The sequence below is a fragment of the Eptatretus burgeri genome, chromosome 16 (genome assembly GCF_056783735.1).
Source record: "Eptatretus burgeri isolate ZD-2024b chromosome 16, Ebu_testis_v1, whole genome shotgun sequence".
NCBI lineage: Eukaryota > Metazoa > Chordata > Myxini > Myxiniformes > Myxinidae > Eptatretus > Eptatretus burgeri.
This window is the reverse complement of record NC_140976.1, coordinates 21539083-21562612: the sequence shown is the minus strand read 5'-3', so window position 1 is coordinate 21562612 and position 23530 is coordinate 21539083. Positions and strand designations below refer to the sequence as shown.

Here is a 23530-nt window from a genome sequence, read left to right as displayed (position 1 = left end):
GACCCTTCCCACTCTCCCAGACAATTCCTATTCTCCCAGAAGCTTCCCACTCTCCCAGACCATTCCCACTCTCCCAGAACCTTCCCACTCTCCTAGACCTTTCCCATTCTCCCACACCATTCCCTCCTCACTCTCCAAGACCATTCCCATTCTCCCAGACCATTTCTACTCTCCCAGACCCTTCCCATTCTTCCAGAACCTTCCCACTCTCCCAAACCTTTCCCATTCTCCCACACCTTTCCCACTCTCCCACACCATTCCCTCATCACTCTCCCAGACCCTTCCCATTCTCTCACACCATTCCCTTCCCATTCTCCCAGACCCTTCCCTTTCTCCCACACTATTGCCTTCCAATTCTCCCAAACCCTTCTCACTACCCCAGACCCTTCTCAATCTCCCAGACCCTTCTCACTCTCCCAGACCCTTCCTATTCTCTCACACCATTCCCTTCCCATTATTCCAGACCCTTCCCACTCTCCCAGACCATCCCTATTCTCCCAGAAGCTTCCCACTCTCTCAGACCATTCCCACTCTCCTAGACCTTTCCCATTCTCCCACACCATTCCCTCATCACTCTGCAAGACCATTCCCATTCTCCCAGACCATTCCTACTCTCCCAGACCCGTCCCATTCTTGCAGAACTTTCCCACTCTCCCAAACCTTTCCCATTCTCCCACACCATTCCCTCCTCACTCTCCTAGACCTTTCCCACTCTCCCATACCATTCCCTCATCACTCTCCCAGACCCTTCCCATTCTCTCACACCATTCCCTTCCCATTCTCCCAGACCCTTCCCTTTCTTCCACACTATTCCCTTCCAATTCTCCCAAACCCTTCCCACTACCCCAGAACCTTCTTAATCTCCCAGACCCTTCTCACTCTCCCAGACCCTTCCTATTCTCTCACACCATTCCCTTCCCATTATTCCAGACCCTTCCCACTCTCCCAGACCCTTCACACTCTCCCAGACCCTTCACACTCTCCCAGACCCTTCACACTCTCCCAGACCCTTCACACTCTCCCAGACCCTTCACACTCTCCCAGACCCTTCACACTCTCCCAGACCCTTCACACTCTCCCAGACCCTTCACACTCTCCCAGACCCTTCACACTCTCCCAGACCCTTCACACTCTCCCAGTCCCTTCTGACTCTCCCAGTTCCTTCTCACTCTCCCAGTCCCTTCTCACTCTCCCAGTCCCTTCTCACTCTTCCAAACCCTTCCAACTCTCCCAGATCCCCCGTCCCTCGGCTGCTTCGCCTCCTGGCACCATGGATCCTTTCCAACCCACTACTTTTTTCTCTCTCAGTGTTGGTTAATATGATTGTTAGGTGAAGTGTATGTTTCTTTGCTTGCCTTTTCTGGGTGTGTTGCTCAGCTTGCATATTTGTCGAATTTGTCAACAGTCGTGGATGACTTTCATTGCTGGTTACCCATCTCCACGACTTCTTCTTCATTCCTCTTTAACATGAAAAGTGCTTCCTGAAGCCTCTTTTCACCTTAAAGATGGCCTCCTAAGCTGCCACCTGTAATTCACTCCCTCAAACTTTTTTAAATCAACTGCACTCAAGCCTCCCAAGGAATGGCAGGAAAGCTGTGTTCATCGAGTGGTCATCTCTGATTAGTCTCTTCCTCCATGTGAATCCATGTGGTCCATTCTGAATAAAACTGCCCATCCTGGAGTCGTGCTGGCAGGGGGCACTATCTCAGAACATGCCAACCTTCAGATCCTCTCTACACTTGGATTGTGGTTGTTAAATATCTCCTGGTATCTCTCAAACATTGGAGGATATTGTCTCATCTATACTGGGGAATTGTCTCAAGAGTAAATGGAATATATATGTTGGTAATAAAAGGGGCATGGATATTAAGATACATATTCTTCTTTTTCATTTGTATGCAGCACAAGGCTGCATCTGGGTAGCATGATGAGCTGGGGGCAAGCCTGATGTTGGCTTAACAGTTAAGGTAGACAGCTTAAGATCTTAGGGTCTTGAGTTTGATCCCATACACCGTTGAATCAACACCATGTGGGGTTGACTCAGCCTGTCATCCTTGTGAGGTTGGCAAAATGAGTACCAGTGCAGTGTACTGGTAATAGAGGGCACTGAATCAGCAGCACAGTTGCACCCTCAGAAAATGATGCAAGCAGCAGCCACAGTCTGCACACGACAGCTGGCTGTAAGCTGAGGGCACAGCTGTGCTGCTGATGCAATGTCATCTGTTGGTTATGGCAGGAATTTTGAATTTGACCATGGTGCCAGCAATAGCTCACCTCCTCTGCCGGCAATAACTCACCTACTCTTTGCAAAGGACATCATGGGGTCTTTAACATCCACCAATGCATGCTGGCAGACAAGACACCAGTTTAACTTCCATCTGATGGACAGCACACACATTGATGAATCACCCTGCCCATGAAACACCAGGATGACAGTTTATAGCTGGGTCAGGATTCAAACCAAAGCTAGACAGCTCAGAGGTGAGTATGTGTACCTCTAATCCATCCTGTCATCCCAATAAGTTACATTATGTAATTATGTTAATGGAAAGAATGGGTTAAGAGATGAAGGAGAAGTTAATTGTTAGATTAAGCTAATGAGATATGAACAAAGAACAGGGGTTGTAGCCCAAATACACCTGCGTCAACTGTTTCCCTAGTTTTCTCCTGGTCCAACGCTATACCCCTCCTTCACATACCATTTCAATTTTAGTCAATACCGTTTATGCGTGTACATGTCCATGTGTATACATTTTAACTCTCTGATCTAATCAATTTTGCAATTTTTCTTTGATTTTCACGTTGGCAGGCCTCGGCGAGTGATGGGTGAACAGATGGTGTCCAAGATATTTGTCAAAGGTGAGTGAGAGCTTCCAAAATGATGTATTAGATAAGGAAGGAAAGTAGAACATTGCTCAAAGGGCCAAATATATACCGTGCAGAAATAAATTGAAAAAAGATACACAAGGAAACTAGACACAGAAGGAGACCATTCAGCCCATCATGTCTGCGCCACATCAACACCAGACCAAAAAAAATTTTTCTTTGTTTTGGTAGTTTTTTTTTCTTTCCAGGCAAGGGGACATGGGCAAAGATGGTTCTTAGGTTAAAAAAAACACATCAACTACACAACACCTCTTGACGAGACCCCCACCAACAACTACACAGACACATAATCACCCATCAATGCTCAAACTACTGAGAAGTCCTGCCAACATCCCTATACCCCTCTATCTCCAAAACTTCCAGGTACCTATCTAATTCTTATTTAAACTTATCTCGTGTTTCTGCTGCCACTACCTTTCCAGGGAGGCCATTCCATGCATTAACTACTCTCTGAGTGAAAGTCCCCTGCCTTGCTACCGCCTTAACTCTCCTATTATTTACGCTCAGGCTATGTAAGGCCCCTGGTCCTATCACTGTCTATTCTGCTGAATAATTATTCTGCACTTATTTTATCTATACCCTTCATTATCTTAAACATCTCTTTCATATCTCCTCATAACTGCCTCCTTTGTAGTGTATAAAGCCCTGTCTCCTTCAGCCGCTCCTCATCGCTGAGTCTAGCTCGGCCCAGAATCAATCTCGTAGCCCTGCGCTGAACCCTCTCTATGGCATCTATACCCTTCATTATCTTAAACATCTCTTTCATATCTCCTCGTAACTGCCTCCTTTCTAGTGTATAAAGCCCTGTCTCCTTCAGCCGCTCCTCAGAGCTGAGTCCAGCTAGGCCCAGAATCAATCTCGTAGCCCTACGTTGAACCCTCTCGATGACATCTATGTCCTTCCTGAGTTGTGGTGACTAAAACTGCACACAATATTCTAGATGTGGCCCTCACTAAATTCCTGTATAATGATAAGACAACCGCTTTTGATTTATAAATGACCCCCCTCCGAATACAACCTAAAACCCTATTTGCTTTACCTATACATGCTTGGCACTGTGTTGCCTGCTTACCTCCCATATCTATTCCCACCCCCAGATCCTTCTCCTGTGTGATACACTCTAATATTACCCCTTACATAATGTAATCTCTATTTTCATTGTTCTTCCCCATCCCCAACACCTTACACTTGCTCAGGTTAAATTCCATATGCCAATCATTTGCCCAATCCATACAAGTATCAATACTTTCCTGAATCTGGTCACCACCTCCTCTGCTATCCACCTCACCTCCAAGCTTTGTGTCATCTGCAAATTTGGAAAGCCTACTCCTTACCCCATTATCCAAATTGTTGATGTAAATAATGAATAGTAATGGTCCGAGTACCGATCCCTGAGGTACCCCGCGACTTACATCCTCCAAGCAAGACATCCTCCCACTCACAATCACTCTTTGCTTCCTATTACTAAGCCAGTTTGCAATCCAATTAGCTACCTGATCAGCCACTCCACAAGCCCTCACCTTGGCTAACAATCTCCGATGTGGTACCTTATCAAATGCCTTCTCAAAGTCTAGATATACGAATGTCCACTGTCTTTCCCTCGTCCACCCAATAAGACACCACTTCATAGACCTCTGAAAGATTTCTTAAACAGGAACTACCTTTGGTAAACCAATGCTGACGATCATTAATTAGTTTGTATTTCTTTCAATGGTTCCTCATCTGGTCCTCAATTAAGGTCTCCAAGACCTTCCCCACAACTGAAGTCAAACTAACTGGTCTATAGTTTCCCATTTCTTCTCTGGATCCTTTCTCAAATAATGGTGTTACATTTGCTACTCTCCAATCCTCCGGTACCTGTCCTGACTCCAGTGAACTCTTAAAAAATATCCGTTAACATCTTGCTTACTGCTCAGCCACATCCCTCAATACTCTTGGGTGCATATTATTTTGACCCGGACCCTTATCTACTTTTAGATTACCGAGCTGTTCCTTTACTTCCTCCACTCCAACCTTGATCTTCTACAAAAGCCCTTCCTCAACTCCTTGACAGATACTTTGAGCTATTGGCAATTCTCCTGACTGTTGTGTAAATGTTGAAGCAAAATACCTGTTAAATAAGCCTGCCATCTCATTTTCCTCACTAACCACTCTCCCGGTGCTATTCCTCAATGGGCCCAACCTGTTCTAACCTGTTCAACATTATTTACATCAACAAATTCTGCCATATTGTGCATGTAATATGTAGATGGTTCCAAAGCTAATCGCCAGGACAATACAAAAAAACAAACAAAAAAAACTTCAAATCAGAGTTTCTTGATGTGATCTAAAGTCATCATCACCCTTGAGTAGACGTCATCATAAAGATGATCATCAAAAGCAGCCAATGACAGAGAATTGTCCGCTGGGCACTTGTTGCTACACTAGGTTCCACTAAATGGCCATTTCCGAGCTACACCAGGCTGCAATAGGCCATGGTCTTCATGTCAAAGTTGATGCTTCTGACCTTCTAAGGCTTTAAAACAGCATTGGTAATTCTCTTACCACTATGTTGAAGCACAAGACCTGCTTCCAAGGTCTCCCATCACTGATTATAAGGTGTAGCTCTATCTTGTTTAATCAATCATGTATCCCCACCAGGACATCAACTTGCATCATCACAAAGTCTCTTGCAAATATGCATTAGCTGTCTGGTTCTTCTTCTACAGTCATTCATCGTCTTTTCCTACCAGTGAAGCATCCGATGAAACGCCATCCATATAATCTTCCTTTTCTCTGAAAGTCATAACAATGACATCCCACAGATACCCATGTATATTCACGATGACATATGCTTTGGTGAAACTCCTGTCAGTGTTGATTGAAAGCCTCGGTCTAAATAAGTGAAAAGTTATTTTCTAAATGGTGTATAAAAGGAACCACCGGTTTACTCACGATGATCCTTTGTGGTTGCAGTTTCCGTCTGCACATTACTGTGCTTGCTCGCTGTCAGGGAAAGCACGTCAACAAGCCACAGCGAAAACGCAACAGGTAAGGCTGTCACTCCAGGAAACTGTTGTCAATATTATAAGAGGGGTAAATGACATCACAGATGCAACTTGTAGCCAATCATAAGGCAAGACTTCTGTATAAACGTTGGTGTTTGTAAGACGATTGTGAATATCCTGTTCCGAGATCATTTCAAATGCCTCAAGTGCGTCACCTGCTGGACAAGGACGTAAGGAGACATCGTTGTACTTTTACTTGAATTATAAGGACACAAGCGGACGACAGACAAATGAACAGAGCATATGGGATTTGAACACGCGATAAGTACAGTACATAGATGGAGATACCAAACAGGCCATCCCAAAATTCCTTTTCCTCATCTTTCTGTTGTCCTGTTTCTCCTTCTCCCTGTCAGTGTGTGTCATTACTGGCTATACAAGTTCTCAGTTATTGGAACCTGCCTTGCGTTTCACTTGATATAGCATAACCGGTACAATTGCACAAGAAACATTTCACAAAATGGGGAAACGCTACATGCTCCATGAGATTATGCCGCTGACATGTCCAAGGGGTTTGGTGCCGATGCGGCGACTCAATTTGTTTCGAAGTAAATGAGTTATCACGCTAACTTTTAGTTGATTAGGTTGCAATGTTTTAGGGTCACCTATGGATTGCTTGGTGTTGGCTGACCGGTTAAGGTGGCTGGCTTAAGGTCCTCGGGTCTTGAAATCAAGCCAGTTTCCATTGAATTAACACCAGGCAGGTTCACAGCCCGTCATCCTTCCGAGGTCGGTGAAATGAGTACCATCGTGCTGGTAACAGGGGCGGCACAGCTGCACTCCAAGACAATGATGCAACCAAGCAGCCATCGTCTGCATACAAATAAATAAATAAAACCGATGGATTTACCAGGACTAATCATAAGTAAGAAATGACTTAAGGAGGGTTACCAGGATGGCCTAGAAGTACGTACACTTGTCTCTGAGCTGTCCAGCCTGGGTTTGAATCTCAACCCAGCTACAAATGGTCAACCTGGTGTCTTGCAGGCAGGGTGAGGCATTGATGTGTGTGCTATTCCTAGTATGGACGTTAAACTGTGTGGCAGTCCACTGCATTAATTGGTGGACGTTAAAGATCCCATGGTGTCTTTCGCGAAGAGTAGATGAGCTATCACCAACACCCTGAACAAATTACAAATTCCCACCCTAACCTAAAGGGCACAGCGTCAGTGGTACAGCCACTCTCTCAACCATTGATGCTTCCCGCATGGTGTTTGTTGCATCCGACTTCGGGGAACCTTAAGAGAAAACAGCTGCTGAAGACTGTTTATGTCCTCAATAGGTAATAACCAGTTTGTCTGTAAAAAGGACCACCAAGCCAAGACCAGTGTTGCCGAATCACTTTTAAAAACTCTGACCTAAATATGGCTGGCACAGTTTACATACTCATGTACATATGGGGAACCTCAGAAGGGTTTATGCAGTGTTCATTATTGTTCTCATAACCTGTATTATACAGAACCGAACATAAGCATCGAGACAACTGTTAGTGTCATTAACCCGAGCACAACAAATCAACCGACGACATCGAGTACAATGCCTCCTTCCACTACGACACCTGCAACGACAAAGTCCCCCGTCACAACCGCTGCTGCAACAACAAACTCCCCCATCACAACCGCTGCTGCAACAACAAAGTCCCCCGTCACAACCGCTGCTGCAACAACAAAGTCCCCCATCACAACCGCTGCTCCGGTACCTAGCCTGATTCTAAACTCCTTTTGTTTGTAGAATTAATAACTACCATAGTCTTTCTCGTGAAGGCTAGTGTTGATCTCCATCGGCGGACAGGTAGAACAATATCTATACCTATAAAAGGCAAAAATCTCTCTCTATTTGTATGTGTGTGTTCTATGCACGACCACATCTTTGAAGTTACAAACTCCAAACTTGGAGTACCAATACAACTTTGTGTGGAGGGTAACAAAGGCTATTTGGCTGCCGCCTCACACAGAGGTGTAGGGGGTGGGGGGGGGGGAGCGTAAATTTTCTATGTAAATGTGTACTGTGTAGCGGCACCTGGTGGTGGCAGGGGGTATTACAATTTCCAAATCTCCTTTGGCTACAAAGTGTTACTTATTCACGTTTCTCTTCCTGCGCAATGCCTGGTAATTCTGCTAGTATGAAATAAACAAAACGTTAATTGATATGTGCTAACCGCCGGAGCCAAAGAGTGTTAACACCCTAAACATCAGCTTTTTCTTGTTTCCTACGACGGTTAGCATACATCAATGATCATTTTGTTGATTTAGTCTATTATTCCTTTAGTTTATGGATTGGTTGATGGTGCTGCATGGGTAAATATACTACACTATGTTTTGAGGAATAAATTATTAAGTGGAGTTTTCTGAGGGACTTCAAATTGTTGCAGATGACGTGCCAGGGATTGCAGTGCACTGGCCCAAACTGCTACACAAACACAAGTACAAGTACAGTGAATTGCAAAGCAGAGGAAACCCATTGCAAGGTACTTTTGAGTGGTGAAACGACTCGTTTGTCTTTCACTCTTCATAGTAAAAGGTACTGCATGATACAGGACAACTTTTTTGGCCTCAACTCACAAATATTGTTTTTTTTTTTTTTACATATATATCTAACAGCTCACGGAAGAGGAAGGAAGTCCAGTCGCGTATAGCTCTGGGTGCAGCACAAATAGTTGCCTCTCAGAAGATATGTGCGACGTCTCCACACTTAACAACAGCGTCGTCAAGGTCAAGACGAGCAGCAACCAACGCATGGCGATGAACTGCATCATGGAATGCTGCGCAGGATCCAACTGCCTGATCCTCAATCCACCAAGCACCACTCTAGGTGAGACAGCAATTAATTTACAGTCATGGTGATCAAGTTGATAACATGAAGTTGCTATTTGGTAGTTCATCAGCAGATTGTTTCAATATCCATTATGCTACATTTCTACGAGCAACATCTCAATGTAAGACAAATTATTTTCTATAAAAGCAAGCTTTAAGAAAACGCTTTGCCCTTTGGGTAGAAGTTGAAATATTCCAAACACTGAAAACTAGAACGTCAATCGGGAGGGCGCACACCTCCACCAGGCTGAACAGTTTACATTTTGTATCCCACTGATAGGCCAGATCTGGTTTTGGACCTCAACCAAAATCCAATCGGCTTGTTCTTGTCACTGACCCAACTAATCCACCAAGTTACGTTAGCGTCCGTCCATAACGTTTTGAGATATCGTGCTATAAATCGTTTTTAGCCCTATCTCTCAATGGTGAAAAATCATTTTTTACAATACCAGTATCTAGATCCAGATCCGAATCTTCACCAAAATGCAATCAATTCGTCCTGGTCACACACCCAACCTGCCCAACAGGTTTTGTCTGAATCTATCAATTATAATGTTTTGAGACATCTTGCTCACAGATAGAAAAACAGACAGAGGTGAAGACATTACCTCGTCCACCTTCGGAGACGGACGAGCGGAGGTAAAAAATTGCTTTTGGATGCATTTGTCGAGATGAATATGACATCAGTGTGTGGCTAGCATCAAAAGAATGGCACGTGGGTTCGCGAAGTTTACTCTCTGACGAGTCCAAGTCTTACCTTATCATGGCTTTCTCATCATTCAGGTAAGTTTGCAATATTTATAATCATGAAATAATGTTAAATTGTAGTGTCATAAACTTCAGCAATGCTTCAGTTTTATTACTATCCGAGCAGGGTGAATTTACACATTGTGTAAGTATACGAACCGTGCTTCCCCATTGTCTCGGGTCGCTCACCTGCATTTGATTTTTCATTTATTGATGTTAATTACCTCTGCCACCGAAGGTGAAGGAGGTTATGTTTTCACCCTCTTTTCCGTCTGTTTGTTACTTGCAAAATCGAAGATTTTTCAAGTACAGTATATTGGTCAGTCGATTTTATGATTCTATCCGTCTGTCATTCAATCACCAACAGGTCACAATTAATATGGAATAGGCAAAGCCGAGAAGCGAACGTAGAATTCTTCTTACATTCGCTTCTTAAATATATCAAATTAAAGTCTTTTTGCAATGAAAAAATAAATATTACCTTAGCATTAACTTCACAACAACAACTACACCGCCTAGAATAGGATCTCATCTGCAAAAATAAATATTACCTCAACATTACCTTCACAACGACAACTACACCACCTTGAACAGGATCTCATTTAAAAAAAATTAATATTACCTCAACATTACCTTCACAACAACAACTACACCGCCTAGAACAGGATCTCATCTGAAAAAATAAACATTACCTCAACATTACCTTCACAACGACAACTACACCACCTAGAACAGGATATCATCTGAAAAAAAATATATTACCTCAACATTACCTTCACAACAACAACTACACCGCCTAGAACAGGATCTCATTTATAAAAATAAATATTACCTCAACATTACCTTCACAACAACAACTACACCGCCCCGAACAGGATCTCATCTGAGAAAAAAAATCCTCAACAATACCTTCACAACAACAACAACACCGCCGAGAACAGGATCTCATTTAAAAAAAATAAGTACTGTACAAGATTGAACGTAGTATTCTTCTTGCATTCGCTTCTGACTTTACCCAATATGGAATAGGCAAAGCCTAGAAGTGAACGTAGAATTCTTCGAACATTCGCTTCTGACTTTACCTGTTACCTCAACATTACCTTCACAACAACAACTACACTGCCGAGAACAGGATCTCATTAAAAAAAATTAATATTACCTCAACATTATCTTCACAACAACAACTACACCACCTAGAACAGGATCTCATCTGCAAAAATAAATATTACCTCAATATTACCTTCACAACAAGAACAACTACACCATCCTAGAACCGGATCTCATCTGCAAAAATAAATATTACCTCAACATTACCTTCACAACGACAACTACACCGCCTTGAACAGGATCTCATTAAAAAAAAAATATTACCTCAACATTACCTTTACAACAACAACTACACCGCCCCGAACAGGATCTCATCTGAGAAAAAAAAAATCCTCAACATTACCTTCACAACAACAACTACACCGCCGAGAACAGGATCTCATTTAAAAAAAAATAAATACTGTACAAGATTGAATGTAGTATTCTTACATTCGCTTCTGACTTTACCCAATATGGATTGGCAAAGCCTAGAAGTGAACGTAGAATTCTTCTAACATTCGCTTCTGATTTTACCTGTTACTTCAACATTACCTTCACAACAACAACTACACTGCCAAGAACAGGATCTCATATAAAAAAAAATTAATATTACCTCAACATTATCTTCACAACGACAACTACACCACCTAGAACAGGATCTCATCTTAAAAATTAAACATGACCTCAACATTACCTTCACAACAACAACTACACCGCCTAGAACAGGATCTCATCTGCAAAAATAAATATTACCTCAATATTACCTTCACAACAAGAACAACTACACCACCTAGAACCGGATCTCATCTGCAAAAATAAATATTACCTCAACATTAGCTTCACAACGACAACTACACCACCTTGAACAGGATCTCATTTAAAGAAATTAATATTACCTCAACATTACCTTCATAACAACAACTACACCGCCTAGAACAGGATCTCATCTGAAAAAATAAACATTACCTCAACATTACCTTCACAACGACAACTACACCACCGAGAACAGGATCTCATCTGAAAAAAATAAACATTACCTCAACATTACCTTCACAACGACAACTACACCACCTAGAACAGGATATCATCTGAAAAAATAAATATGACCTCAACATTACCTTCACAACAACAACTACACCGCCTAGAACAGGATCTCATTAAAAAAAAAAATATTACCTCAACATTACCTTCACAACAACAACAACACCGCCCTGAACAGGATCTCATCTGAAAAAAAAAAAAACTCAACATTACCTTCACAACAACAACTACACCGCTGAGAACAGGATCTCATTTAAAAAAAATAAATACTGTACAAGATTGAACGTAGTATTCTTCTTACATTCGCTTCTGACTTTACCCAATATGGAATAGGCAAAGCCGAGAAGTGAACGTAGAATTCTTCTAAAATTCGCTTCTGACTTTACCTGTTACCTCAACATTACCTTCACAACAACAACTACACCGCCTAGAACAGGATCTCATCTGAAAAAAATAAACATTACCTCAACATTACCTTCACAACGACAACTACACCGCCTAGAACAGGATCTCATCTGAAAAATTAATATTACCTCAACATTACCTTCACAACGACAACTACACCGCCTAGAACATGATATCATCTGAAAAAATAAACATTACCGCAACATTACCTTCACAACGACCACTACACCACTGAGAACAGGATATCATCTGAAAAAAATAAGTATTACCTCAACATTACCTTCACAACGACAACTACACCGCCTAGAACAGGATCTCATCTAAAAAATTAATATTACCTCAACATTAGACCTCAACATTACCTTCACAACGACAACTACACCGCCTAGAACAGGATCTCATCTGAAAAAAATAAACATTACCTCAACATTACCTTCACAACGACCACTACACCACTGAGAACAGGATATCATCTGAAAAAAATAAATATTACCTCAACATTACCTTCACAACGACAACTACACCGCCTAGAACATGATATCATCTGAAAAAATAAACATTACCTCAACATTACCTTCACAACGACCACTACACCACTGAGAACAGGATATCATCTGAAAAAAATAAATATTACCTCAACATTACCTTCACAACGACAACTACACCGCCTAGAACAGGATCTCATCTAAAAAATTAATATTACCTCAACATTAGACCTCAACATTACCTTCACAACGACAACTACACCGCCTAGAACAGGATCTCATCAAAAAAAATTAATATTACCTCAACATTATACCTCAACATTACCTTCACAACAACAACAACACCGCCTAGAACAGGATATCATCTGAAAAAATAAACATTACCTCAACATTACCTTCACAACGACAACTACACCGCCTAGAACAGGGTCTCATCTTAAAAAATAAACATTACCTCAACATTACCTTCACAACGACAACTACACCGCCTAGAACATGATATCATCTGAAAAAATAAACATTACCTCAACATTACCTTCACAACGACAACTACACCGCCTAGAACAGGATATCATCTGAAAAAATAAACATTACCTCAACATTACCTTCACAACAACAACTACACCGCCTCGAACAGGATATCATCTGAAAAAATAAATATTACCTCAACATTACCTTCACAACAACAACTACACTGCCAAGAACAGGATCTCATCTGAAAAAAAAAATTCCTCAACATCACCTTCACAACGACAACTACACCGCCTAGAACAGGATCTCATCTAAAAAAATTAATATTACCTTAACATTATATCTCAACATTACCTTCACAACAACAACTACACCGCCTCGAACAGGATATCATCTGAAAAAATAAATATTACCTCAACATTACCTTCACAACAACAACTACACCGCCGAGAACAGGATCACATCTAAAAAAATAAATATTATCTCAACATTACCTTCACAACGACAACTACACCGCCTAGAACAGGATCTCATCTAAAAAAATTAATATTACCTCAACATTATCTTCACAACAACAACTACACCACCTAGAACAGGATCTCATCTAAAAAAATGAATATTACCTCAACATTACCTTCACAACAACAACTACACCGCCCAGAACAGGATCTCATCTAAAAAAATTAATATTACCTCAACATTATCTTCACAACAACAACTACACCACCTAGAACAGGATCTCATCTAAAAAAATAAATATTATCTCAACATTACCTTCACAACAACAACTACACCGCCGAGAACAGGATCACATCTAAAAAAATTAATATTATCTCAACATTACCTTCACAACGACAACTACACCGCCTAGAACAGGATCTCATCTGAAAAATTAATATTACCTCAACATTACCTTCACAACAACAACTACACCGCCGAGAACAGGATCACATCTAAAAAAATTAATATTATCTCAACATTACCTTCACAACGACAACTACACCGCCTAGAACAGGATCTCATCTGAAAAAATTAATTCTAGATTGAATGTAGAATTCTTCTTACATTCGTTTCTGACTTTACCTACAACTTGTTCACAAATGTATACGCAATTTCCGGTTACTTTGGCCTGGATTCAGGATCACCGATCAAATAATGTAAATCACGATTAAAAATTATTTTTTGATGATGCGGTTATTTATCTTTATTAAAATCAGTGGAGGAAATATACACCATGTCTGATATTTGGGTCTTTCACGTCTCCGACGATGCCTTTATCTCCCGGTATGCATCATTCCCCATGACAAAAACCGGAAACAAAAAAAAACCATAAGCAAAAAAAAAAAACGGAAGCAAAAGGGTCATAGACAACGACACGGATTCCAAATTGCCATGGTATTGTGTTGTTGTTGTTGTTGTTTACTATTCTCTCATGTGCACGCGTTAAGTAATTTTCACAAGATATAAATAAACCCAACCGTGTTTATACAGCGCACAGCGTTTAACAACAACCGGAAGCAAAAGGGTCATCGGCAACAACACGGATTCCAAATTGCCATGGTATTGTGTTGTTGTTGTTTACTATTCTCTCATGTGCACGCGTTAAGTATGAAGCTCACTGCGTTCGCTATAAACCGATCTTCACAAAACTTCAACACATGGTAGGGTTTGAAATCAAGGAAGAAGCCTATTGTTTTTGAGGTCAAAAGGTCAATGACTAAGGCGGTATTTCTAAAATCCTCAATTTTCATCTGATTGACTTGAAATTTGAAGAGGATTTATATTTCAGGTCACTGAATTCAACCACCAATTGTTTTTGAGGTCAATTTTTTTTATGGATTGTGAAAGTCTCGTGCTCGGCACGACACCTTCTTCTTGTTTGTTTGTCAGTCTTTGTGCAGGATATCTCAAAAAGTTGCGGACGGATTCGGATGAAATTTTGTGGGCAGGTTAGGTGTGTGACAATGATGAACTGGATTTTGGTGAACATCCGGATCCGGCTACTCAATTTTTTTAAGTGATTAAAGCCAAAGAGAGATAGAGCGAAACCAATATATAGCACGATATCTCAAAAGGTTGTGGATGGATTCAACCAAAACTTGGTGGACACGTTGGGTGTGTGACAAGGAAGAATAGATTCAGTTTTAGTGAAGATCCGAATCCGGATTTGATCATTTTTAAGTGATTCTTCACCATTGAGAATCGGGTCAAAAACGATATAAGAATATTTCAAAAATGTATTGGGCCTGATATGTTCTCGAGGATCAGGTATTGCATGGCGGAGGACATGCGCTCTACTGAGTGTCCTTCTAGTTTGTTTATATTTTAATTTACAGATGCTTTCCGACGGTTCTGTGATTTTTCCTGGTGTATCAGCTTCGATGTCTGTCAGCACACAAAACTACAGTGCTTCCTCATTGTCTCGGGTTGCTCACCTGCATTTATTTATATTTTCATTTATGGATGTTGTGCGACGATTCTGTGATTTTTCCAGGTGTACCGGCTTCGATGTCCACTGGCACGCAAAATTTCAGCTATCTATGTCCAGGTACCGATCTTTTAAGATCAGTCAGTGAGTGGTTAGTTAGAGCTGTACTTGTATAGACAATATACATATGTAATGAGAAATGAACAGGACAGAAAGAAACATTATAAATGTTTGTGCAAAAATTATGGGCCCAGACCAGGAATCAAACCCAGGTCCTCTGGCAAACCATATCAATGCTCTGCCATCTGAAGACCCTCTTGAGAAAAGGCCCTCACTGCTCCTATGGTTGGCAGTGAGTGCCCCAGAAACAGCAGGGGAAAGAGAGTGGCATTTCTATATGTGGATGAATTGCGTTGCTCAGCTGGTGGGTCGCTTAGATGGCAGAGCACTGGTATGGTTTGCCAAAAGACCTGGGTTCAATTCCTGGTCCGGGCCTGTAATTTTTCCACGTATATTTATGTTTGTTATATCCTTTTCATTTCTTATTATATTATTATGCCCCCTGTGGTGATTAATAACAGACATGGATTGTCCCCCCATGGGGAGAAGTCCCTCTCATGAACAGACCCTCGCTGCTCCTATGGTTGGCAGCGAGTGCCGTGGAAGCAATGGGCAAAAGAGAGTGTCATTTCTATATGTGGAGGAATTGCGTTGCTCAGCGAGTAGGTCACCCACCCAGATAGCAGAGCACTGATATGGTTTGCCAGAGGACATGGGTTCAATTCCCGGTCTGGGTCCTTAATTTTTCCACATATATTTTTGTTTGTTCTATCCTGTTCATTTCCAATATGACTACGCCCCCCATGGTGATTAATAGCGGACATGGAATTCCGGGGAAGACCCTCTTGTGAGCAAGGCCTCGCTGCTCCTATGGTTGGCAGCGAGTGCCCTGGAAGCAGCGAGGGAAAGAAAGTGGCATTTCTATGTGTGGAAGAATTGGGTTGCTCAGCAAGTGGGTCACCCAGGTACATCAGATGGCAGAACACTGGTACAGTTTTGCCAGAGGGCCTGGCTTTGATTCCTGGTCTTGGCCTGTAATTTTTCCACACACACACACATATATATATATATATATATATATATATATATATATATATATATATATATATATATATATATATATATATATATATATATATATATATATATATATATATATATGTATATACATATCTACATCCATGTATAAGTTTTCCCTTTCAACACAATTTTTTTTAATGAAAACCAATGAAAATCATTAATTACGGTCAAATATTTGAAAGACTTTTGCCAATCCAAACTGCCAAAAAAAATCCCTAAAGTGTCGATTTTTTCCAGTGACATCACACTCAGAACCCACCTTGCTCCAAATGGCAGATTAGACAGAAAAACAGTGCATGTCGAGCTCGGATTCCGAAACTGATTCCACCGTCATGAGCAATTCTGAAGGTTCTCATTATGTTGAAACTGATTTAGTGGTATTTTGAAGAAACTATTGGACACAAAATTAGTGATGGAAACACTTTCGAGGGGATTATTGAGGCATATAATTTTGAGCCTGATGCAAGCGATCCAGAATAATATGGCAACAATGGAGATGTCGATGAAGATTAAAATGTTGGTCACATGTGCACTACAGATTGGTGTTTTGTTCTTTACATTCAATTGATGATTAATTAGGGATTTTGTATTAATTGATAAATCAGTTTTTTTTTTTTTTGTATACTTGTCGAGGCTCGTATGAGGGCTAACACACAACTCACAGCAAAGGGGCATGAGACAAGAGGGGCGGGAGTGGGAGGGACAAAACAGTGGGGAACAGACACATTAGGTGAACTGTGGAAGGGAGACGGATGGGGATGGGACAGGGAACATGGCGAAGAGAAGATGGACATTACAGGGACTTTCAGGAAGGAAAGCAGGGGAATTGAAGGAAGTGGGCTTGGGTGGATTATCGGGGGGAGAAAAGATCGAGGATTTGGATGGGGGATGATAAGAGGTGGTGGTGAACAGCTGTTTTGAAAGCCTGGAGGGAAGAATGGGAATGAATAGAGTGAGGAAGTTTATTCCAAAGGCGGGGAAAAAGAGGAATGAAAGAGTGAAGATGAGCAGTGATTCGTGATTTTGGTAGTTTTACCAGAAGGGGGTTGTTGGCGGACCTTGAGCGCCCTGTGGAAATGTGATGGGGACAAATCGCAGATAGAGCAGGGGGGGGGGGCAAGGCTGGAGAGAAGTCAGTAGAAGACAGAAAGACCACCGACCAACCTGCGGTGATTGAGTGAGAGGCCCAAAGACTCAGCTTCATTGCGGGAGATGCCGATGATCCTAAATGCCCTGGTTTCGACAGCGTGAAGCCGAGAAAGGTGGGAGGCAGGATCACCAGCCCAGAGGGGAGAGCAGTACTCCATCAGGCTACGGACAAAAGCTTTGTAAGTGGTCAGGAGCTCAAGAGGGCCGAGGAAGGACTTTGCACGACGGAGGATTCCCAGTCGGCGACTGGCTTTTGAGGCGAGGGTGGAAATGTGACTTTCCCAGGAAAGGTCATGGTAGATAGTGAGACCCAGATGCTTGAAAGAAAAGACCTCTTCCAGAGGATTGTTGAGAAAGTGGATGGGGGGGTTTTCTAAACGGTCCTTTCGAAGAGACATAGTGAGAGTGTGAGATTTGTCTGGATTGAAAGACATCTTCCACGTATTGGACCAGTTTGTGATTTTATCCAGATCTGCAGTGAGCGAAGAAGCTGCTGCTTGCCGGTCTGAGGGATGACAGATGGTACGGCAGAGGGTGGAGTCGTCGGCAAAGAGAAATAGAGGATTTTCCAGAGAGTCGGAGAGATCATTGATGAAAACCAGAAAAAGAACAGGGCCCAGAACGCTACCTTGAGGAACTCCAGCCTGCACAGGAAGAGGGGATGAAATAACTCCATTTAGGGCCACACATTGACTGCGACAGGAGAGGAAGTCAGCGAGCCATGAGTGGAGATGGCTTTGAATACCATAGGAAGAGAGTTTGGTGAGTAGTGCAGGGTGCCAGACTGTGTCAAAAGCACATATGTCCAGGGATACGGCTCGGATTTCCTGTCTGGCATTGAGGACCTCCATCCATTGATGGGAGAGCAGAAGCAGCATATTCAGGGTAGAGTGACCTGGTCTGAAACCAAATTGATGATCGGAAATCAAGCCATTGGAGAAGAGGAAGGATTTCATATCTGAAGCGATGATGGATTCCATCACCTTGCTGATGATTGGGAGAAGGCTGATTGGTCTGTAGTTATAGGGATCTGTTTTTGCACCTTTTTTATGCAGGGCAGTGATGTTAGCAGATTTCCAAGCAGATGGCAGATGACCTTGGGCAAATGAGAGGGTGAATAGAACAGAGAGAGGGTGAGCAAGAGCAGAAGAGCAGACTTTGAGGACACGTGGGCTGATGCTGTCTGGACCGGTTGCAGAATCTGAGTCGAGGTTTGAAAGCAAGCTCTCCACCTTGTCAGGAGAAAAGGACACAGAGTCCAGGGACAGTTGGGTGCGACTGAGTAAGGTGGGTAGAGAAAGTGATGAGTTTAGGACACAAGATTTAGCTGCAAACACAGAGTTTAGACATTCAGCTTTATCACGTGTGGTATCAGCAGTGCGGCCATTTGAGGTAAGGGAGGGGATGGAGGGGGAACATACACCAGAAACAGATTTGATTAAACGCCACCAGGATTTTGAGGAGGGAGAGAGGTTTGAGAGTTCAGACTTGAGATAAGAAAGATATTGTTTCCTGGCTCTCCTGAGGGTAGATACACACTTGTTCAGAGCTTTGTGGAAGGAACTGAGATTGCCCTCAGTTGGGTTTGCTTTCCATGAGGCAAAGGCAATTTGTTTCAGGACAACTGCCTCGCCACAAGCTTCAGTAAACCAAGGGCGGGAGGAAGGGTAAGACAACTGAACACGAGAGGGGATAAATCTGTGCATGAGGGAGAGCAAGTTTCTTTGAAAGAATTCCCAGGATGAGTTGATGTCGGAGAAAGTAGAGATAGGAGACCAGTCTATAAGTTTGATGGCTGCTCGGAGACCCTGCCAGTCGGCTTGAGTGAAATGCCAGACTCGACGGCGGTGAGGTGGTTCTCTGATAACAGCCAGAGAGATGTCCACTTTGACAAGGACGTGGTCAGAAGAACCGATTGGAGCGAAGGAAGAGCAGCAGATATTGTCAGGGAAATTTGTCAAAATCAGATCCAGAAGAGGTGGAGTCCCGTTGGTTGAGATCCGGGTCAGCAAGTTGACCGATTGAGTCAGTCCTAATGAGTCGCAGAAAGCTTTTGCTGAGGTGCCATGACAGGTGAGAGAGGTACCCACACCTAGCCAACTGGCGTGATGACAATTGAAGTCACCACATAAGAGGAAGAGAGAGTTTGGATGAGAAGATAGAAGATGGTCCATGTTTTCGGATAGTGAGGTGTAGATGGAGTCATCACTGTTCAGTGGACGGTACAGTACACATATAAACATGAGGTGGGAGTGGAGGGGAATCCGTAGCCAGAGGTATTCCTGGGGGTGTGGGGAAGTGAGAGCAGTGCATGGATAGTGACGAATAGAGTCTTTGATGAAGAGAGCAACACCTCCACCAGGACAAGGCTCAGGTCTGTCATACCGGAGGAGGGAGTAACCAGGGAGAGATACTTGGGAGTCAGACACGTCTTGGGAGAGGAAAGTTTCTGTTAGGCAGATTATGTCTGGTTTGTCAGTGGCAACCTGTATGGAAAGATCTGAAAGGTTTGAGCGAAGGGCATGGATATTTGAGGTCCTACTTTTAATGAAGAGGTAGGGGAGGAGGATTTGGGTGCAGGGGGTGGAGGGGGGGGGGGAGGGAAGGACAAGGGACGAGGGACGAGGGGGGGAGGGAAGGAGGGTTGTTGAAAGAGTGTGGGGTATTGCAGAATAGCTAGGGGAGGGGCCGAATGAGGAGGTGAAAAGGCTCTGTGGTGCTGGGGGAGAGGGGGGACAAGAGACAAGGAAGAAGGAAGTTGAGGATTTGAGGAGGTGGAGTGAAGAGATGGAGGTGAGAGGGCAGTGGAGGGAGGCAGCTTGGTGGATGAGAGGGGGGAAACTTTGAGAAGGATGAGTGAGGGGGATGAAAGGTGGGAGAAAGGTGAGGCGGGAATTTTTGAGAGGTGAGAGGGAGGCTTGGAGGGAGAAGAGTGGGATGGTTGCTTTGAGAGTGAGAGTGAGGGGTGAGGGGGTGAGTTGGCACTGAAGTTGGAAAAAAAGAATGGTTGATGGAAAGCGAACATTCATAGCAAACTGGGGGTTTTTTTTAAGTTTTAGGTCAGAGATGCGATTTGACACAATTCTTGATGGATGCAATAAAGGCGAATTCAGACAATGGAGAGAAGAAGCGCTGTCATAGTTGGATTTTTTCGGCAAGGAATGAAGGAGAGGTTGAAATGAGAGCAGTCTGTTAAAATAGCAGAAGAGTCATGCATTATGAAACAGTAAAGAGTACCACATGTGTGAGAGAGGAAGATGAAACATTATAAGATCGTTTTTGTTGTTAATATTAATGTTTGAGAGAGTTTTCAACAGATTAGGTCATGGAAGTGTAGAAAAAAAATCGAGGAAGAAGACGAGGAGGAAGTTAAGAGGACGAAGAAGAAGAAGAAGCAGAATCGGGAGGTCAGCGTGTTGTTGTTGTTGTTGGGTATTTTTAATTTTTTTTGAGATAAGAAAGAGATTAGTTGGGAGAATGGGGGATGTTAGGAAAGTGGGGAGGATGAAAATTGAAGGTAATGGGGAGGATAGAAATTGAAGGTGATGGGGAGAAAAAACAAAAAAACAAACAAAAAAAACGATCGAACACCGAGTGGAACCGGTAGGCCTAAAGCCAAGGCCTCGGCCTCAAACACCCGGTAAGAACGTCGACAAAAATACTCACAAAATAGCACGATTTTTGAAACAAAACCGAACTAGGAACACACAGTAACATATAGGTGAGAAAATTAAACAGTTAAAACGGGACAAATAACGACCGGAAACTTAACTTTGAGAACGTCAACAGATAGCCCCTCAGGAGACCTCTCGTCGCTCCAAACTTCCGGAACCGGAAGTTATATCTGGGTTTGGGGGGGGAGGGTAGCGGGTCCTTGGGCGGAGCCAGGCTGAGGCAGACGAGGCAGTTGCCTCGTCACTCATTTCCTGAAATATGATCTGGCCTGAGCCCTCTGGCCATCTGAGCCCCCTGGGGAGTGAACTATCAAAGCTACCCGGCAGTGCTCTGAATACTCTTATATCCACTCCTATCACAATACCTAAATAGGACAGTTCACCTCTTTTCGCCTCATCGCTTTTGGATCTCTGGCTACGCCCTTGGGGTCTGAGTGCTTTGGGAGATCCTGAAGAGTTGTGGAGTGCCTTCAATACCACCGTCCTTGATGTTGCTGGTGGATGTCTTGGAACTCACCGTGGGGTGAAGAAGAATTTTGTCTCTCAAGGAACACTGGATACCATTGACTAGTCGCAGGGCCAGGCTTAATGGCAGAGTTGAGCTGTTCAGGGAGTTGAGGGTTCAGGGAGCTGTTCAGGGACTGGACATGCGCTGAGGGTGGACAAGGAGGCCTATGTGCGTGGAATCTATGAGAAGGGTAGAGCATCACCTGTGGTCAATGATTCTTCGCCTGCTTACAAGGGAATTCGCGCATTGAGTTCCTCCAAGCAGATCCCTCAGTGTCCTGCAGTTAGAGTGGAGGGTGGTGGGCTGTTGACAGAGGAGCCTAAAGTGAAGGCCCGCTGGGCTGGTTACTTTGAGCGGCTGTACCAGGCTGATCTACCAGCTGTTGAGTTGTATGTCGGGTGTTACTATCCCCATTGCTGACCCTCCAATTAACTGCAATCCACCTTCATTTGTGGAAGCGCAGGCTGTGGTGAACCAGTTGAAATGGGGTAAAGTTCCTGGGATCTGTGGCATTCATGCTGAACTTCTCAAGGCTGGTGGAAACGTTGTACTCATGTCTTTGCATGCAGTTCTGTGCTGTGCCTGGAACACAGGCATCATCTCAATTGACTGGAAGAGGGGTCTTGTTGTCTCCATCTCTGGAAAGGGAAGTGTGATCACCAGGACTGCAACAACTACCGAGGGTTGACGCTGCTCTCAGTGCCGGGCAAGGTCTTTGCTCGGATACTTCTTGATCGGGTTCGCCACCATCTGCTTGAGCACCAGCACTCAGAGTAGTCTGGCTTTACACCAGAGGTCAACGATTGATCGTATCCTTGTCCTTTGGGTCCTCACTAAATGCAGGCGAGAGTTTTGGCAGGGGCTGCTTGCAGCCTATATTGATCTCGGCAATGCATTCAATTCAGTGAATCAGGATGCCCTCTGGAGGGTTCTCAGTCTTTGTGGGGTGCCTCCAAAACTGATCCATCTGATTTCTGAACTATACTCTGGTACTGAGAGTGCTGTGAGATGTGGTGGTTCCATCTCTGAGTTATTCCCAGTTGGTGCTGGAGTTCTTCAGGGGTCTGCACTGGCCCCCACACTTTTTTAGCACTTGTATGGACGGGATTCTGGGGAGGATGTCGGAGAGATTAAGCTGCGGTGCATCTTCTGGGAATGTCAAGGTCTCTGACCTTGATTTTGTCCCAGCTAAGCATGAAGAAGAAGATTTGGACTTTTAATCACAAAAATATTTACTTTATAAATCGCAAACAAGAAAAAGACACCCTATCTATAATTTGTAGGGTATCAAGGGATAGATTTGCATCAAGGTGGTCTGAGTGTTTGGGTTCCCCTTTTAAATTTTGATTTTAAACGTTCCCCTTTAAAATCACTTCTGTTCTTCTGTCAGCAGAGCCTTCAGCATCTTCTGCCTCCGAATCGGGTTTGAAGACAGCTAGCATCAGTCTAATACACAATGGTGCAAAAACATATTCATTTAACTACAGGCTGTTAACTGATTTTGAATTACAGTTCAAGCAGTCAAAACCGACAGACATTGAATGTATTATCACAACCGACATCCATCCATCCATTGGGACCATACTCTGTGCAGAGCGTTGGTGATGTCTCAGCAGTTTCCTGGGCTATTGGACACAAACCTGGATGGGT

General features: G+C 43.2%; 1 protein-coding gene across 3 annotated transcripts in view; it reads left to right on the top strand.

The window, feature by feature from the left end:
- The window catches only part of LOC147010686 (uncharacterized), a 96444-nt gene that overhangs the window by 43180 nt on the left and 29734 nt on the right, over window positions 1-23530 (top strand). For 2 of the 3 annotated variants that reach the window (XM_085859670.1, XM_085859671.1), the window contains exons 2-7: window positions 2810-2859; window positions 5842-5916; window positions 7393-7628; window positions 8305-8400; window positions 8534-8744; window positions 15476-15529. In XM_085859670.1, the coding sequence (XP_085715796.1) occupies window positions 2823-2859; window positions 5842-5916; window positions 7393-7628; window positions 8305-8400; window positions 8534-8744; window positions 15476-15529 (709 nt within the window). In that variant the 5' untranslated portion in view covers window positions 2810-2822. The remainder of the gene's footprint in view (window positions 1-2809; window positions 2860-5841; window positions 5917-7392; window positions 7629-8304; window positions 8401-8533; window positions 8745-15475; window positions 15530-23530) is intronic. The other variant, XM_085859672.1, reaches the window with a different exon arrangement.